We start from the raw sequence: 16,115 nt of genomic DNA, 5'->3' as shown, positions 1-16,115 counted from the left end.
GCCCTCTAGGAAAGAGAGAGAATGAAGGAAACCCTCATTCATGCTTTGGCATGAAGAAGAAGTTGAGGCTATGAGATTAACTTAACTTAAAGGTATTGTCAAACATCAAAAAGGAGGAGATTGCTGGTGCAATATCCCCTGGGTCAATGTTGACCAAGTTGACTAAGCTTGAATTGGCTCAAGTTTGAGTTTTGATGTTTGATAATACATGGAGATTACAGACATAATCATCCAATTGGGGAGATTGTTGATATAATTCCCTCTTGGTCAATGACTGCCCAGTTTGATGTGAAGAAAAGTCAAGTAGGTCAAGGTTGACCATATACTTGATTGGGAAAGACCTAACTGGATGTTAGGCAAGGAAAAATCCTGATGAGTGAAGTCAGGTGAATGACTTAGTGAGTGAAGCTAGGTAGTTGGAGAATCCTAGTGAGTTAATCTAGGTGAAAGACCTAGTGAGTGAAGCTAGGGAGGTGAAAGTCCTAGTGAGTGAAGTTGGGCAGTGAAAAAATCCTGGTGAGTGAAGCCAGGTGAAAATCCTAATGAGTGAAGCTAGGTGAAAGTCCTAGTGAGTGAAACTAGGCAGATGGAAAGACATGGTGAGTGAAGTCAGGCACATGGAAATCTAGGTGGGTTAAGGTTGACCGAACACCTGGTGCTAGGAAGCCCAAGTAGGTCAAAGGATTGACTGGATGCTTGGCACGAGGAAATCCAGATGGGTCAAGGGTGACCGGACATCTGGTGGAAACCCAAGTAAGTCAAAGGATTGAACAGATACTTGGCACAAGAAAATCCAGATGGGTCAAGGGTGACCGGACATCTGGTGGAAGTACAAGTGGGTCATGGAGGATTGGACACTTGGCATGAGACGGTAAGTCCAATTGGGTCAAGGTTGACCGGACACTTGGCACGAAGGGAAAAGTCCAAGTGGGTCAAAGGATTGACCAGACACTTGGCGAAGAAGTCCAGCAGGTCAAGGTTGACTAGGTGCTAGGCATGAGAAGTCCCAACAGGTCACGGTTGACCGAATGTTGGGCTTGAGGCACCTTAGACTTGACTCGGGCAAGATAGGATTGGTCAATTTGATCAAGTGATCAAATTGGACCGAGCCCAATCGATTAGCTAATCGATTGGGTATAGTGCTGTGATAAATAACATTCCAATCGATTAGGAGCAATTGTCATGGGGACAGAAGCTTCTCTAATCGATCAGTCGATTGATTAGGAGCAATTGACGGGGGAACAGAAGCTTCTACAATCGATCAACCGATCGATTGGGCTCCCTAATCGATTGGTCCATCGATTGTGGGCCGATTTTCTAGCGCGATCGCGAGAAAGCCTGAATCGATCGGTCGATCAATTCAAACACTTTCCAGAGAGCATAGAAGAGGGCTGAATCTATCATCCGATCGATTCAGCCTCCCCAATCGATCATCCGATCGATTGGGAGACGACTGTAGCGCAGGATAAAGCTTTGGCGAGCGTCTTCCTCCGTAGATCTCCCTCTCCACTTCTTACGATCACTCTCAGCTGTTCACGCTAGTTCTTGAAGCTTTCTTGGAGCAAAGCATTGCTACACTTCCAAGATCAAGAGGCGTTCCACACAAGAAGAAGAAGCTAGGGTTTGAGTTTTATGTTATAAATCTTGTAAGATTTTACTTGTATTTGCTTCCCTTTTCTTTCTTCTTATATTGAGAGTTTGTACAAGGCTTCTCCGCCTTCGGTAGTTACCAAGAAGGAGTGTTTTATTAGTGGATGAGTGAGTGAGGGTCAGATCCTTAGATTAGTCACCTTTTCTTGAGGTGGATACCAAGTAAATCCTAGCGTTAGCGTTGTGAGTGTGCTTTGTGTATATTTTCGCTGCATATCATTATCATCAAAGCAAGACAACACCCTCAACCAAGACGCATCCTCACTTAGTCACTTACCTTTACTTACCAATTTGTTGTTGGTTGACTAACTTCTTGACCCACCAGGTCTTCATGCCAGCTGTCTGGTCCGCAAATCCAACTGGACTTCTGTCAGTTATCCGGTCCTGCGGACCCAACCAGTCTTCCTGTCAAATATCCAGTCAACCCGTTGACCTATCTGGATTTCACACCAACTATCCGGTCCCGCAGACCTAGTTGAATTTCTGCTTGGTGTCTGGTCCTTCAGACCATCAATTCCTACACACTTGGTAGAGTAATCATATCACAAAAATACCTAATTTAACTCACTTGTCATTCATCAAAATCTGAGTTAGACCGTTAGTGCAAATTACATCAATAGATTCTATTTACCCAAACATGTTAGGGTTTCTTGCTCTGTATCGAGGTCGATGCTATCACTTGCGAGATTATCAGGGGCATGGTAAACCAAGTGGGAAGGAAGAGTTATTCAATTATAGGTACAGTATATATCGTAATATTATAGAGCGGTGCATTGGGGTGCTTAAAGCAATGTTCCGAATTTTAAAAGATATGTCAAACTATCCAATTACTAGGCAGAGATTAATTTTAGTTGCATGTTATACGGTGCATAATTTCATACGTCAATATCATGCAATAGATAATTTGTTTATGGAATACTCTTCTGATGATATGCTCATGGCTGGAGTCAAAGGTGATTTTAGTGATCAAGAGCTAATTCTAATTGATTCAAGCTAAACAACATGTACGTGATGAAATTGTAAATCATATGTGGAATGATTATGTGGAGCATCATCCATAATTAATTAATCATATGTGGAATGATTATGTGGAGCATCATCCATAACTAATTTTGTATTTATGCTTAATATATTTTAATATGTGAAACTAAAAATAATATATTAGGGCATAAATTAATACATGACAAATTGTTATCCAAAGTGGAATATACTGAAACTCTTATTCATTTGGTAGATATATTTAAATACTAAAAGTAATTTGGATTAGAAAGCTGATATTTCCTATATTAAAAAAATATTTTTCATTTTTTTTCTAAATAAAAATAACTATTTTGTGTACCATTTTCCATATTAACATACCAAACATATTTTTTAATTTTCTTTTCTATAAAATAGAAATATAGTCTATCTTACCATACACATTTTCTATTTTCTAAAAATTATATTAGAAAATATAAAAATAGAAATAGAAAAAAAATAAAAAATGAAAAAAAATTTACAAACCAAATGTTCCCTAAGTCTTTACCTATTAAGTTTTGTATTAGTTGATAGGATTTTCTCAAATGTAAAATGATATTTTTTTGTTTGTTTATTTTTTTATATAGAAAAAAAGAAGAATGAAATGAGATCAAGGAAGTGTCTGCCAAGGAAAATCAGGATTTCTTTTTTATATCTCTCTTTTGAGACTGTTTGGTGACTTATTAGATGTGAACAAGATTGATTGAAATGTTTGATGTTTTTAGATCTAATGACTTGTTTATATTGATATATTGGCTTATTTTTGGTTTGTTTTCTTATTTTGGATATGTTTGTTTGATTTGTATGGATAGTAGATTTTGGTTTGGATGTTGAATACGATGTGTTGGAATGTTTGTATATGTATAAACATATTTGAATTTTGTATACACGATAAAATGTAAAAGTGGATAGGTATGGAGTAAAAATTCTTCGTTTTATGATAAATTTGAGGACAAAAAATTTTTATTGCCAACCTATCGTAGTCCACTGTGTATCATAAATCTACGACAAATCTCATTTTCATCGTAAATTTGCAATAAAAATGGATTTGTTGCGGATCTGCGATGAAGATGAGATTCATTGTCAAATATGGGACGGTAATGTATTCATTGCAGATTTGGCGACGAATCCTTGTCGTTGCAAATTTGCGATAAAAATGTGATTCATCACCAAATCTATGACAAAAATACAATTTCGTCGGCAAATTTGGTTTGTAAATTATGCGACGAATTTTATTTTTGTTGTAAATTTATAATAAATTTGGCAACGAAAATAAAATTCATCACAGAATTTGTGATAAATTTATATATTTTCGTCGCAGAGTTTTACGACGAGTTATTTGCGATGAAAAATTATTCATAACAAAGTTTGTCACAAAACCTTTTACGATGATCTTTTTTAAAAAAAATCATCATAAATGGTCTAATTATTTATTTATTATTATTATTATTATTATTATTATTTATTTCTAAGGTGTCTCGTAAGCTTCTTAGCTGAAGGATGCAGTGATTTTTATCTCGCCAATGTAAGTTAGAAACATTTTGATTTATTATGTGTATATGAAATGTAGATTTGGCACGAGCAGGATGTATGACTCGACCCCCTACTCAATTTTATTTATCCAATTTCGTCAGCTTTCTGCTAACTTTATTGTGTTTACTCCAATTTGAGCAGCCCAAATCTGGGGACTACTATTTCCTACCTAGGCCTCTTTAATTGGGCTATAATTGTAGCCCAACAACGTGCTTCACTAGACGTGCAACTAGTTCACTTTTCCATTTCCATGTTGTATGTCTGGCCCAAGCATGCTGCTCCAACCTTCTTGCGTTATGTGATTCACCTTAATTCCCCTCTCGTAGTAGCTCAATGTGAACTATTACTTAAGACATATTGACCGCATACAAGTGGGGCGTCGCCGGCCACCGCCCACACCACCCCATCCACGCCGGAGGTCGGATCCTCTGTCCCGAAAACATGTCTGTCCCGGTGTCCCACTTGCTAAACGACAAAATTTTAAACAGTGTCTTAAAAAATATAGTTTTCCCGTGACTAACTTTACCCTTCTTTCCCGTGCTTTTCCTGTGCCCTAAAAGCCTTTGGCATCGGCGCTCCCAGCAGCATCTTCGACGTGCTCCGTCGCAGCTCCGGCTTCCCCTCCCTTCGTCGACGGCAACTGCTCCGACTTCCCCTCCTAAAAAGCCTTCGGCATCGACGACTCCCAGCAGCCATCTTTGGCGTGGTCTGCCGCAACTCCGGCTTCCCTTCCCTTCGTCGACGAAAGCAGCTCCGGCTTCCCCTCCCTTCGTCGGCGGCAGCATCTCCGGCTTCCTCTCCCTTCGTCGACTCCAGCAGGTCCGTATCTCCACCGTCGTCGTGGCCACTGCAAAAGCTATTCAAATGAGGATTACCTTTAGAGATCATGAAGTGGTTATAATTTATATGTACCAGCTATTCAAATGACCTTTCGAGATCAAAGGTTTATCAAAAATACATTGGCAAACTGTGACATTGAATAAACTAGGTCAGCCCCAGACACTTCTTTGTCATTTATTAACTCATGAAACTTTGCAGTTAGGATGTATTAGCAACCAATCTGATTGTCCTTCTATTTTCCTCTTTACCTTCAGTTCAGATTTTATAGTTTATACTCTCCTTTTAAGTGAAATTGTATTTTACTTGATTGCATATGCGAATTTATAGGTCAGCTCATGGTGTGAGATTATTGTAGGTTTGTTGTAGACTTTTTAATGATTACTTTTATATTTAATGAACTCCTCAATGATCCAATAATGTAGTTTTTATTATATGTATTGCTTAGATTCATAAGTAAAATTTATATGTTATGAATGCTTAATTTAATTATTTGGTGATAGGTGAAATTTATATCGATATTACTTTCAAAGATTGATCAATTTGATTTATTAAATAGATGCTAAATCAAATTTTTGACATACAATACTCTACATTATTTAGCTCTTTTTGTTTGGAAAGTATGGAGTGCGTATGCACCCTAATATGGATCAATTATATAGTTTTATAGAATTTAGGTATTTTATACAAATTGTTGCTCCTTTGAGTGAAGTTTGTCAATTTTTTCATAAAAAATGTGTGATTTTTCATTCCTTTTGCAAACTGCTATTGTTTAACTTAATTTTATTGAATCTTACTTTTTGAGTATTAGGTTGCTATTGAATGGCATCATCAAGTAACAGCAGCATCAACCATACCAAATTTGAAACTATACGATGCAGGGATTGTGGACTAAGAGCATTGGTGCTAGTCTCTAGATCAATCAAGAACCCAGGAAGATTATATTATGGATGTAAGCAGCATGGATGGTTAAAGTGGGTAAGGTCTGATACTGGACTAAATGAAGACACCAGTGACATATATTGTAGGATGTTACCAAGAGTGGAGTCAAGGTTAGGAAGTGAATATATTACTTATCCTAGACATAATATGGGAAATTGTAATATACCGCATATGGTCTGGATATTAGTGATAGTAAACTTAATTCTTTTGGCTGTATATTTGTTTTGTTTGTTAGTTGGTCTGGTTAAGTAATGCTAGTGTTGTAATGTGATAAAGAAATATAATTATGAATGATGTCGACATTTGGTTTTATTTTGTTTATGGATGGATATTAATTCTGTATTATTATTTCAGTTAGTTTTGTATATCAGCAAATGATGTTAATGTTTTCAATGATGAGATTTGTTTTGTATATGCATTTGTAACAATTTAAAAATATGGAGCTTGTACAAGTTTTATAGAAGCACTCACTAAATAAATATTAAAAATAGAAAGTGCTTGCAAACAAAAAATACATTGCAAACTAAAAATATATTGCATCATTTAACAAACCAAGCCATTGGCTATTATTTTGTAGAAATACATTCGCGAACTTGATGTAGATGGTGAGACAGCTCAATGGAAAAAATGGAAGGCTGGAGAGTTGGATAGAGACGGTCGGAGATGTCAATGCAAAGGAAAAGGGGGAATTTAAGCAAAATAAAAAAAATCGTTTATGAATTTGTTTTTAATGTTTCTTTGAATTTCTTTTATGAATCTATTTGCTGACTTGAGCTTCTTTGCAGTTACGTTCACCTGAAGCAAGCAAGAGGCAAGCTCACTTAATGGTTGGTCAATGCATCTCCATGTCCACTTCCTACACATTTCTGTAAAAATTTTGATTAAAAATTTCATCTATCTCTGCAAAATCTCTGTGGAAAGGGTTAAAAAATGTGGAAATTTCTTGTACATGATCAGAAATATATGATAGGAATAACTACCATACAAAATATGGAGCTTGTACAAGTTTCATAGAAACACTCACTAAATAAATGTTGGAATTAGAAGCAGCACAAAATATGGTATCTACAAAATATGATGCACAAAAGTTCTTTGCTTAGCCATAAATGAAGTATGCGTAAATGAAGTTCTTAGCTTAGCACAAAATATGGTATTTCATTACATATTTGTCTGCATTTCATTATAGCTCGATGCCAACAACACCTATATTGACGAACATTAATCACTCTTTGTGGTGTCCTTTAGTTGATGTGCATTCCATTGTAGCAACATCCATATAATTGGTGTACCTGGAGAAAAAATAAAACAAGAGAAGGAAACCCAGATAAGTCTACTAAAGATGGCAGATGTTACTAAAATGGCAGATCCAATATATATCAATGCTCCAATATATTTATGATCATGTCTCCTGCCAAAATTTAGCTATCAAGAACATCACAAAATAAAAGCCAGAACATCACTTATTTATCTTAATTTAGCCCATACACAGATGAAATTTGAATATTATCCTAACATAACTTTACTGAATAAAGCAAGCTACATAATTCCAATTGCTATACTACAGAAGCTATCAGAAGAAATATAAGACTTCGCTGCAGTTTTCCAATTGCTATACTACGGTCCAATTACATTTTGTTTTCACTGCAGTTTTCAAAAGCTATCAGAAGAAATATAAGATTATCATGAAGTTTGTGCATATAAAAATATTTTCAAAAAATCTGATCTTATGAGAAATGGTTAAAAAGACAATAAAGATGTAAACATAATTAATTTCTTACCATCATTCCCGATTACTTGTCTGAAAATAACCATTATCAGAGTGAACCTGAGATAGTTGTGTTGACAAAAGTGGTGGAAATTGAGTTTCGGCAATACTCAAACCTTGAACGCAGCTATAATTTGTAGGCTACAACAATAAAATATAGCTTTAGAGAGTGATAACATAATTATTTTAGTTTAACATACTAAAACAATCCTTAACTTGATTGATCATCCGTTGACATTCTACATTAGGCATGCTGGATATACTTTCATAATACCCTTCTACATCCTGTTATACAAAAAAATAGAATAGTTTAATTCTATATAATTTCTCAAATGTAACGACAAGAAATAAACAAGACTTTAGTAAGAATGAGGAAAAACCTTAACAATTGTTGAAGTTTGGTTGGTTTTTCTTGCTGCTTTCTTTTTCTTTGAAATCTTATCTAAGCCACCTTTCAACCTCTTACTTGAAACCATTTTTTTCTTTGTTTTAATTCCTTTGACTCCAAGAGAATTTCCTTCACCAATTTCGAACTCTCTTTCAATTGAGTGTTGGACAGTTGGTTCATTAACTTGTAACCTCTCATCCACCATCTTGAACATACTCAACAAACCATCTTTAACAACCTTGTATGTGTCTTCCCTCTCCGCTGCCTTGGTAACCAATTGAACATACAACCCACTTAATTCTTTGTATCGCAAATTGGTGCAAGCTTTTGGATCCAAACTACCTTTGTTTGCAATTAAATCAATAACTCCAAAGTATCCATCTTTTGCTTTTCGTGTCCACCTTTTCAATATATACTCACTTGGGATCTTCATGATATTTTTCATTGTAAATATTTTCAAAATATGAGAACACAAAATCCCAGCAAAATCAAATTTTCTACAGCTACACTCAATTTTTTGACTAGATGAATCAAGTGTAATTATATGATGGTAACTCTTTTTGTGAGGAGTAATCTTGTATTTTGTATGTGAATCAACATCCTCACAAATATCTACACTAGAATCATGAGATTTGTACCACTCTTGTTCAAAACACTTGTATGCCTCAGGAGTATAAACACAACTTGCATGCTTTAAAATTTCAATTGGATACACTAAACATGGAACACTTGTATTTGATCTAAAATCTGCTTTTAACTCCTCATATCGACGATCATCAAGCAATCTTTGGAAGTGATTGAAAAAGTCTAAAAACTTATGTTGATAAGTGACATATCTTTTCAAAATACTATTCATGCTCTCACTTCTTTGGGTTGTAGTCATATCCGCACAAAACATTTGTCGTCCATATACTAAAGCCCATTTTTCCTTTATGCGAAAAAGACGTCTCAACCAATCATTGTCTTCAAGTGCATATTTGGTCAACATCATTTTCCAAGCTGAAATAAACTCTTCCTCTTCATCAAAATCATATATACATGAAGAAAAATCTTTAGTAAACTCTTTGAAATCAGAAAAAACTCCACTTAAATGTATTGCGGCATTTTGATAAATGTGCCAAATACACAAACGATGATGTGTTTTAGGCCATCTGGAAGCTAAAGCCTTTGCCATTGCTGCATCTTGATCTGTAAGAATAGTTATTGGTTTTTTCTCACACATAGCTTTGGTAAATGTATCAAACAACCACTCAAACGTCAAAGATGTTTCATCATATAATAAAGCTGCACCAAAAATTATAGATTGTTTATGATGATTAACACCTACAAACAATGCAATTGGACGACCTTCATTATTCTTCCTGTAGGTTGTGTCAAAGCAAACAACATCTCCAAAATTTCCATAATCAGCTCTCATCTTAGCATCACACCAAAAAATATTAGTTATCAAATCATCTTCATCAACTTGAATAGCATAAAAAAAGTTGGGATCATCAAACTGCATTTTCTGTAAAAATTCCAATACACCTCCTGTATCGCCAACTCTCATATTTCTTGTTCTTTTGGATCGCAAGTAGTTTTTGTAATCTTCAGGAATAAAACCTAAATTCTCTCTCCCACCTACTTGTCTCACCATAAGATCATGAGATGATTTTGGAGGGATTCCCACATCACTTGCCATCTCAATTTGTATCGCCGCAGAAGAAGATATATTTCTATGACATCTATAGAGATGAGTTTTGTTTGGACTTGAAAGATAATGATTATGCTCTTTAACAAATTGCTCCACAGATAAGTTGCCATTTTTTCGACAACTAATCTTCATTTTAGCCTCACAACCAAATCTTGTTTCAGGACGACTTGATTTCACATAAACATCTCGTTTGTCTTTTCCCCTTTTACCTTGTGCACTACAACAAAAAATTCGGTCAACTAATTTACCCGATTTATCATTGTGGCTTTTGCTCCTTCTTATACCAAATCCAACTTGTTTAGCATATTTCAAATAAAATTCATAGGCTTCTTCTTCTGTTTTAAATTCCATACCCATTTTTGGTATCAATTCTTCTGTGATAGATGGATTAGAACTCATCAATAACATGCTAGAGTCCATACCCTCATCAATAACATCAAACTCATCATCTCGACAGTCTTTATTTGCATCAAAAGTCAACCTACGACAACTCGTAGATTCAATCAATGACAACTCCATGATAATTACAATTACGCCTGAAAAAAAAATAACAAAGAAATCTGAACTGAAGGTAAAGAGGAAAATAGAAGGACAATCAGATTGGTTGCTAATACATCCTAACTGCAAAGTTTCATGAGTTAATAAATGACAAAGAAGTGTCTGGGGCTGAGCTAGTTTATTCAATGTCACAGTTTGCCAATGTATTTTTGATAAACCTTTGATCTCGAAAGGTTCTAATGCAAGCTGGTAATAGAAAGTTATTTTACTACTTCATGATCTCGAAAGGTAATCCTCATTTGAATAGCTTTTGCAGTGGCCACATATAAATTATACCCCACGGGACAGCAATCAGTGTCTAAGTTCTTTACACGATCGGACCATTTCTGAAGTCAGAAAAATGGTGGAGCTGCGACGACGGTGGAGATACGGACCTGCTGGAGTCGACGAAGGGAGAGGAAGCCGGAGATGCTGCCGCCGACGAAGGGAGGGGAAGCCGGAGCTGCTTTCGTCGACGAAGGGAAGGGAAGCCGGAGTTGCGGCAGACCACGTCAAAGATGGCTGCTGGGAGTCGTCGATGCCGAAGGCTTTTTAGGAGGGGAAGTCGGAGCAGTTGCCGTCGACGAAGGGAGGGGAAGCCGGAGCTGCGACGGAGCACGTCGAAGATGCTGCTGGGAGCGCCGATGCCAAAGGCTTTTAGGGCACAGGAAAAGCACGGGAAAGGAGGGTAAAGTTAGTCACGGGAAAACTATATTTTTTAAGACACTGTTTAAAATTTTGTCGTTTAGCAAGTGGGACACCGGGACAGACATGTTTTCGGGACAGAGGATCCGACCTCATCCACGCCGGCCCTCCCACCACCGCCCGGCTCCACCACATCATTCATATCACTCCGACACTTCATTTGGCCCCGCGCCCGCTGGCCACCATCAAATCAGGAAAAGTTCAGTCGAGCAAGCCCATTCTGGAACACCATGCATGGCCTCGCTGCATCCCACTATGTTAGCAATCCTTCCACACGTCCCACGGAGAACACAAGGGCGGTGAAAACATGCATCAGTACCATCGATTGCCCACCAACGTTTACCGATCCAAAAAGGGCATATATAGCGTAATCCTCTCGAGAGATTGAAATCCAATTGGGGTCGCTTTGACTGATATGCTTCCTTTTTCTTCTTCCATCGCGTGCAGGCCAGCCCTCGAATATTTAATACACGTTATTCACGTCTCACATGCATGCCGCCCTTCGCGGCACTCCTTCCCCTCTTCTCCACCGCCTTGTGCTCGATCGTCACGCTCAAGCTTCTCTCACGGCTCTCTCTGGGGGAATATCAAGAATCTCTTGGTGGGATCGTAAATCATTGGTCCGTTGAAAAGGCATCAGCTGCAAGTTCATGAAAGGTCTGTCATATCATCATAAGATAAGATCTGAATTGAATTTTAATAAAAATGAGATAAATATTTTCCTTATATGTTAATCATTATTCTAAAGGTTAATAATCGTCTATGATTTACTTTCTTCGTATTGATCCTGAGACGGATTGATGGGGACGTTGGGGACGAATATATTCACCTTTTGCTATCATGATAGGTCTATCATATATCCTCTTTGAATGGTGTGATGATTGAGACATGAGAGTTTGAAGTCCAGATTTTATAATATAATTTTTCATATTTTAATCATTTATATTAATGATTAATGATTAATAGTGATTTATGATTTAAGTAGGATAAATTAACAAGACATTGCAGCACAATGAATCACCTGTTTTTTCACATGATAAGCATGCCATATTAATTCATTTAATTTCGGAGCTCTGGTCTAATTTTTATAATTTTATTGCGTTAATGGCTGCATGTGAATTGAACGGTGGAGACGGGAGAGATCGATGCTGGTAAAATTAAAGCATTAAGGGTGTATTATATGGTTAAATTATCATGGATTATGTGTAATCATATAATTTTTATTTTATTTAGTTTAATCTAGATAAGGTAATAAAAATTTATTTATTTGGAGTGATCCTGTCTAAAGTCTGAGTCAGACGAAGACCGGATGAAATGTCACTAGCATTGACGGGGAGGAGACTGTGACGCGGCGGTCACACGAGCTTCCCAGAACGAACCCTCACGTGCCCCTGAAGAAATACGGGGCATGCGTCGGCGGTACCAGACCCCGCACACACTTAGACAAGCACATGAAACGTTAGAGATCAAGAACCAGGGAAAAAGTCCCCGGAGCAGGCTCTCCGACGCTCAAGTCAGGTACTTTTTCTCCAGAAGAACAGTGTACGAAGGAAGAAGAAAAGTAGACAAGTATGTGAGTGAGCGTACCTGCGCGAGGGAGAGAACGCCCCTTTTTATATGACAATACGTACCTTCTCGAAACTGACCCCTATCAGAGGATGTCGGGTGTCAGGACTTGTCGAGTGGTGGATGACACGTGACCTTCTCCTATAGGTTGGAGGAAGGTTCTACTTGCAGGTGATCCCAATCGCTGGAATATTCCCTGACATACATCAAATATTCTCTGACAGGTAGTTACGATTCTCTGACATATTATCGAGTAGTGCCTTCTATCCTGCCCGGGTGCGATTGAAACAACCCTGGTTAGTCTGTTGGGTGCTGATGAACAGACTGGTCGAGCCTCTTCTGCCGACCTTTATGATTTTGACCTCACCGAGGGTAACAGGTTTGCTCACGTAGGCCTGCTTGACAACCCCTTATCGGTAAAACCAGATCGAGTTTGGTCTTGACCGCGCTTCCTCCCCCAACAGTGCTTCTTGTCTCAGGTCTGGTTTCCCGACCGGTAGACTCCTCCTTGGCTTCATACACCGACTGACCCCAAGTGGTCCCACTCCATATATCGACTGTCACCTCTCCTTGTTTTCTGACGACCACGCCCCCTTGACTTCTGACTGTCACGTCTCCTTGACCTCTGACTACTACGTTCCTTGACTTATGACTGCCACGTCCCCTTGACCAGACCCCACTACTATGCACCGTATCACAAGCCTTCCCCCTAAGTTTAGTCGAAAGAGGCTCGGGTCCGACTGACTAGACCAGAATCTGATTTCACTCGGCCTTGCTACTGTGACGTTAACTACTTCTCACTTTCCCCGGGCCCTTGGGAATTTACCATGCTCTCGGATGCTGCACCATTTCCCGAATGTTTGTGTTGCTCCATCAATCGCCAGATCTTGGGATACACATCGTGCTCTTGAATGCGATACCATTTCCTATGTGTCGTTGCGTGCCCCAAGGATGACCCTTCACTTCTATCTCTTTAAGAAGAGCTGACCCCTCTCATACCCTTATGCTTTCTTGTATTCCTTCATGCCATGGAATCCATAGTGGAACCTGATGAAATATCATTTTTACATCAACAACTCACTCATCTGACTCAGTTACTTGTCCAGAAAGATGAGACCTTATTGGAGATAACACAGAGCAGAGACCTTCAGTCTTCCCTTCGTCGAGAGATGGAAGAACTTTGGCTGACCGCTAAGTCCTGAACTCGAGCTGAGGTAGCCTTGAAGCATAAGGCTTATGTAGATATGGAGAGTCAGACTCACTTTATCGCCTATTTGAAGATAAAACATGAGGACTCTCTGACCCTTCTTCAAGAATAAAGTCGGCTAAAAGATGAAATTATTACCTAGCAACATCGCTCCATTCAGTGTATCAAGACAGAACTGATCTAGGTACGAGCCCAGTTGGAGCAGGCAGGTTAGGCAAATCGATCTAGCTATCAGTGTCAATTTGACCCTGCTAATTGAAAGGGAAGTTGGCATTACTTGCGCTACTAGTGTGATAAGATGTATTTTGAAGAATGCCTTTCGAACTTTATCAAATAAATGTCAATTAGGCTATGCTGTGGGTCTTCGTTCATGTCTTTCTTTTATGTTTCCTTCTTTTCTTTGGCACTTCTTCTTTTGTGGGATCCCCTGAATTGTTGAATATAAAAATATGCTTACCGGTAGTTTGTGTTTAGGTAAGAGTCAAAAAACCCGATTGAGAGGTCGTTGATCTTGAGAACATGCTCACTTATAACTCACACTAGGGCGAGAGTCTAGAGGCGTGAGAGCAAGCTCACTTATAACTCGCACTGAGGCGAGAGTCTGGAATCCCGACCGAGAGGTCGTTGGTCGTGAGAGCAAGCTCACTTATAACTCGCATTGGGGCGAGAGTCTGGAATCCCGACCGAGAGGTCGTTGGTCGTGAGAGCATGCTCACTTATAACTCACATTGGGGCGAGAGTCTGGAGGCGTGAGAGCAAGCTCACTTATAACTCGAATTGGGACGAGAGTCTGGAATCCTGACCGAGAGGTCGTTGGTCGTGAGAGCATGCTCACTTATAACTCGCACCGGGCGAGAGTCTGGAGGCATGAGAGCAAGCTCACTTATAACTCACACTGGGCGAGAGTTTAGAGGCATGAGAGCAAACTCACTTATAACTCGCACTGGGGCGAGAGTCTAGAATCCCGACCGAGAGGTCGTTGGTTGTGAGAGCATGCTCACTTATAACTCGCACTAGGGCGAGAGTCTGGAGGCGTGAGAGCAAGCTTACGTATAACTCGGCGCTAAATTGATCCTATTCAGAGTTTGAGTTAGATGAAGGCCAGATGAAGTGTTGCTAGCGTTGACGGGGAGGAAACTGTGATACGGCGGTCACACGAGCTTCCCAGAACCGACCCCCCCACGTGGCCTTGAAGAAATACGGGGCCTGCGTTAGCAGTACTAGACCCCTGCACACACACTTAGACAAGCACACGAAGTATTAGAGACCAAGAACCAGGGAAAAAGTCCCCGGAGCAGGCCCTTCGACGCTCAAGTCAAGTACTTTTTCCCTAGAAGAACAGTGTACGAAGGAAGAAGAAAAGTAGACAAGTGAGCGAGTGAGCGTACCTGCGCGAGGGAGAGAACACCCCTTTTTATATGACAATATGTACCTTCTAGAGACTAACCATTGTCAGAGGATGTCGGGTGTCAAGACTTGTCAAGTGGTGGAGGACACGTGACATTCTCCTATAGGCTGGAGGAAGGTTCTACTTGTAGGTGATCCCAACCGCTGGAATATTCCCTGACATACAACAAATATTCTTTGACAGGTAGTTACGATTCCCTGGCCTGTTGTCGAGTAGTGCCTTCTATCCTGCCTGGGTGCGATTGAAACAACCCTGGTTAGTCTGTTGGGTGCTGATGAACAGACTGGTCGAGCCCCTTCTGCCGACCTTTATGATTCTGACCTCACTGAGGGTGACATGTTTGCTCACGTAGGCCAGCTTGACAACCCCTGATCGATAAAACCAGATCGAGTTTGGTCCTAACCGCGCTCCTGCCCTGACCGCGCTTCTTGTCCCAGGTCTGGTTTCCCTACTGGTAGACTCCTCCCTAGCTTCATACATCGGCTGGCCCCAGGTGGTCCCTCTCCATATATTGACTGTCACCTCTCCTTGTCTTCTGACGACCACACCCCCTTGACTTCTGACTACTATGTCTCCTTGACTTCTGACTGTCACGTCCCCTTGACTAGATCCCACTACTATGCACCGTATCATGGAGGTTATAATCTAATTTAACATTCTATTATATTATCCTTGTTCAACCTAGACAGTCTTATTATAGGATCTCTATTTTTTATTATATTAATTTGAAGACTAAATAATTTAACTTTCTTGAATTCTAGACGTGTTACAAAGATTTGTTCTTTTGCTTGTTCTTGGTATCGAAGAAAGCCAAGGAAGAAGGAAACAGTGATATGGAAAGAGAAGAATGTGCTTCAGGAGCAACAT

At 39.2% G+C, this 16,115-nt stretch overlaps 1 protein-coding gene and 1 long non-coding RNA gene across 2 annotated transcripts; one reads left to right on the top strand and one right to left on the bottom strand.

Annotated features, from left to right (window-relative positions):
- Positions 1-4,582: 4,582 nt before the first annotated feature.
- On the top strand, positions 4,583-6,324 carry LOC121977600. The gene is made up of 2 exons (XR_006110963.1): positions 4,583-5,019; positions 5,849-6,324. It is a non-coding gene; the product is annotated as an uncharacterized LOC121977600 (long non-coding RNA).
- A 661-nt stretch (positions 6,325-6,985) lies between these two features.
- Positions 6,986-11,070, bottom strand: LOC121975128 (protein FAR1-RELATED SEQUENCE 5-like). The gene is made up of 5 exons (XM_042526551.1): positions 10,758-11,070; positions 8,125-10,361; positions 7,961-8,029; positions 7,758-7,885; positions 6,986-7,268 (listed from the first exon to the last, which is right to left on the bottom strand). Exons 2-4 carry the CDS (start codon positions 10,342-10,344, stop codon positions 7,760-7,762), a joined length of 2,415 nt encoding a protein of 804 aa, XP_042382485.1. The 5' UTR covers positions 10,345-10,361; positions 10,758-11,070; the 3' UTR covers positions 6,986-7,268; positions 7,758-7,759.
- Between the last annotated feature and the right edge of the window lie 5,045 nt (positions 11,071-16,115).

The sequence above is a fragment of the Zingiber officinale genome, chromosome 4B (assembly GCF_018446385.1).
Source record: "Zingiber officinale cultivar Zhangliang chromosome 4B, Zo_v1.1, whole genome shotgun sequence".
Taxonomy (NCBI): domain Eukaryota; kingdom Viridiplantae; phylum Streptophyta; class Magnoliopsida; order Zingiberales; family Zingiberaceae; genus Zingiber; species Zingiber officinale.
The sequence above is the reverse complement of the archived record's forward strand: the minus strand, read 5'-3'. Positions and strand labels throughout refer to the sequence as shown.

Bases quoted from the DNA above. Each gene is read 5' to 3' on its own strand.
- LOC121975128 (XM_042526551.1), bottom strand. From the start codon at position 10,344: ATGGAGTTGTCATTGATTGAATCTACGAGTTGTCGTAGGTTGACTTTT. The intron at 8,030-8,124 runs GTTTTTCCTCAT...TTTGTATAACAG, and splicing joins AAACTTCAACAATTGTTAAG to GATGTAGAAGGGTATTATGA. The intron at 7,886-7,960 runs GTTAAGGATTGT...TTATTGTTGTAG, and splicing joins GTCAACGGATGATCAATCAA to CCTACAAATTATAGCTGCGT.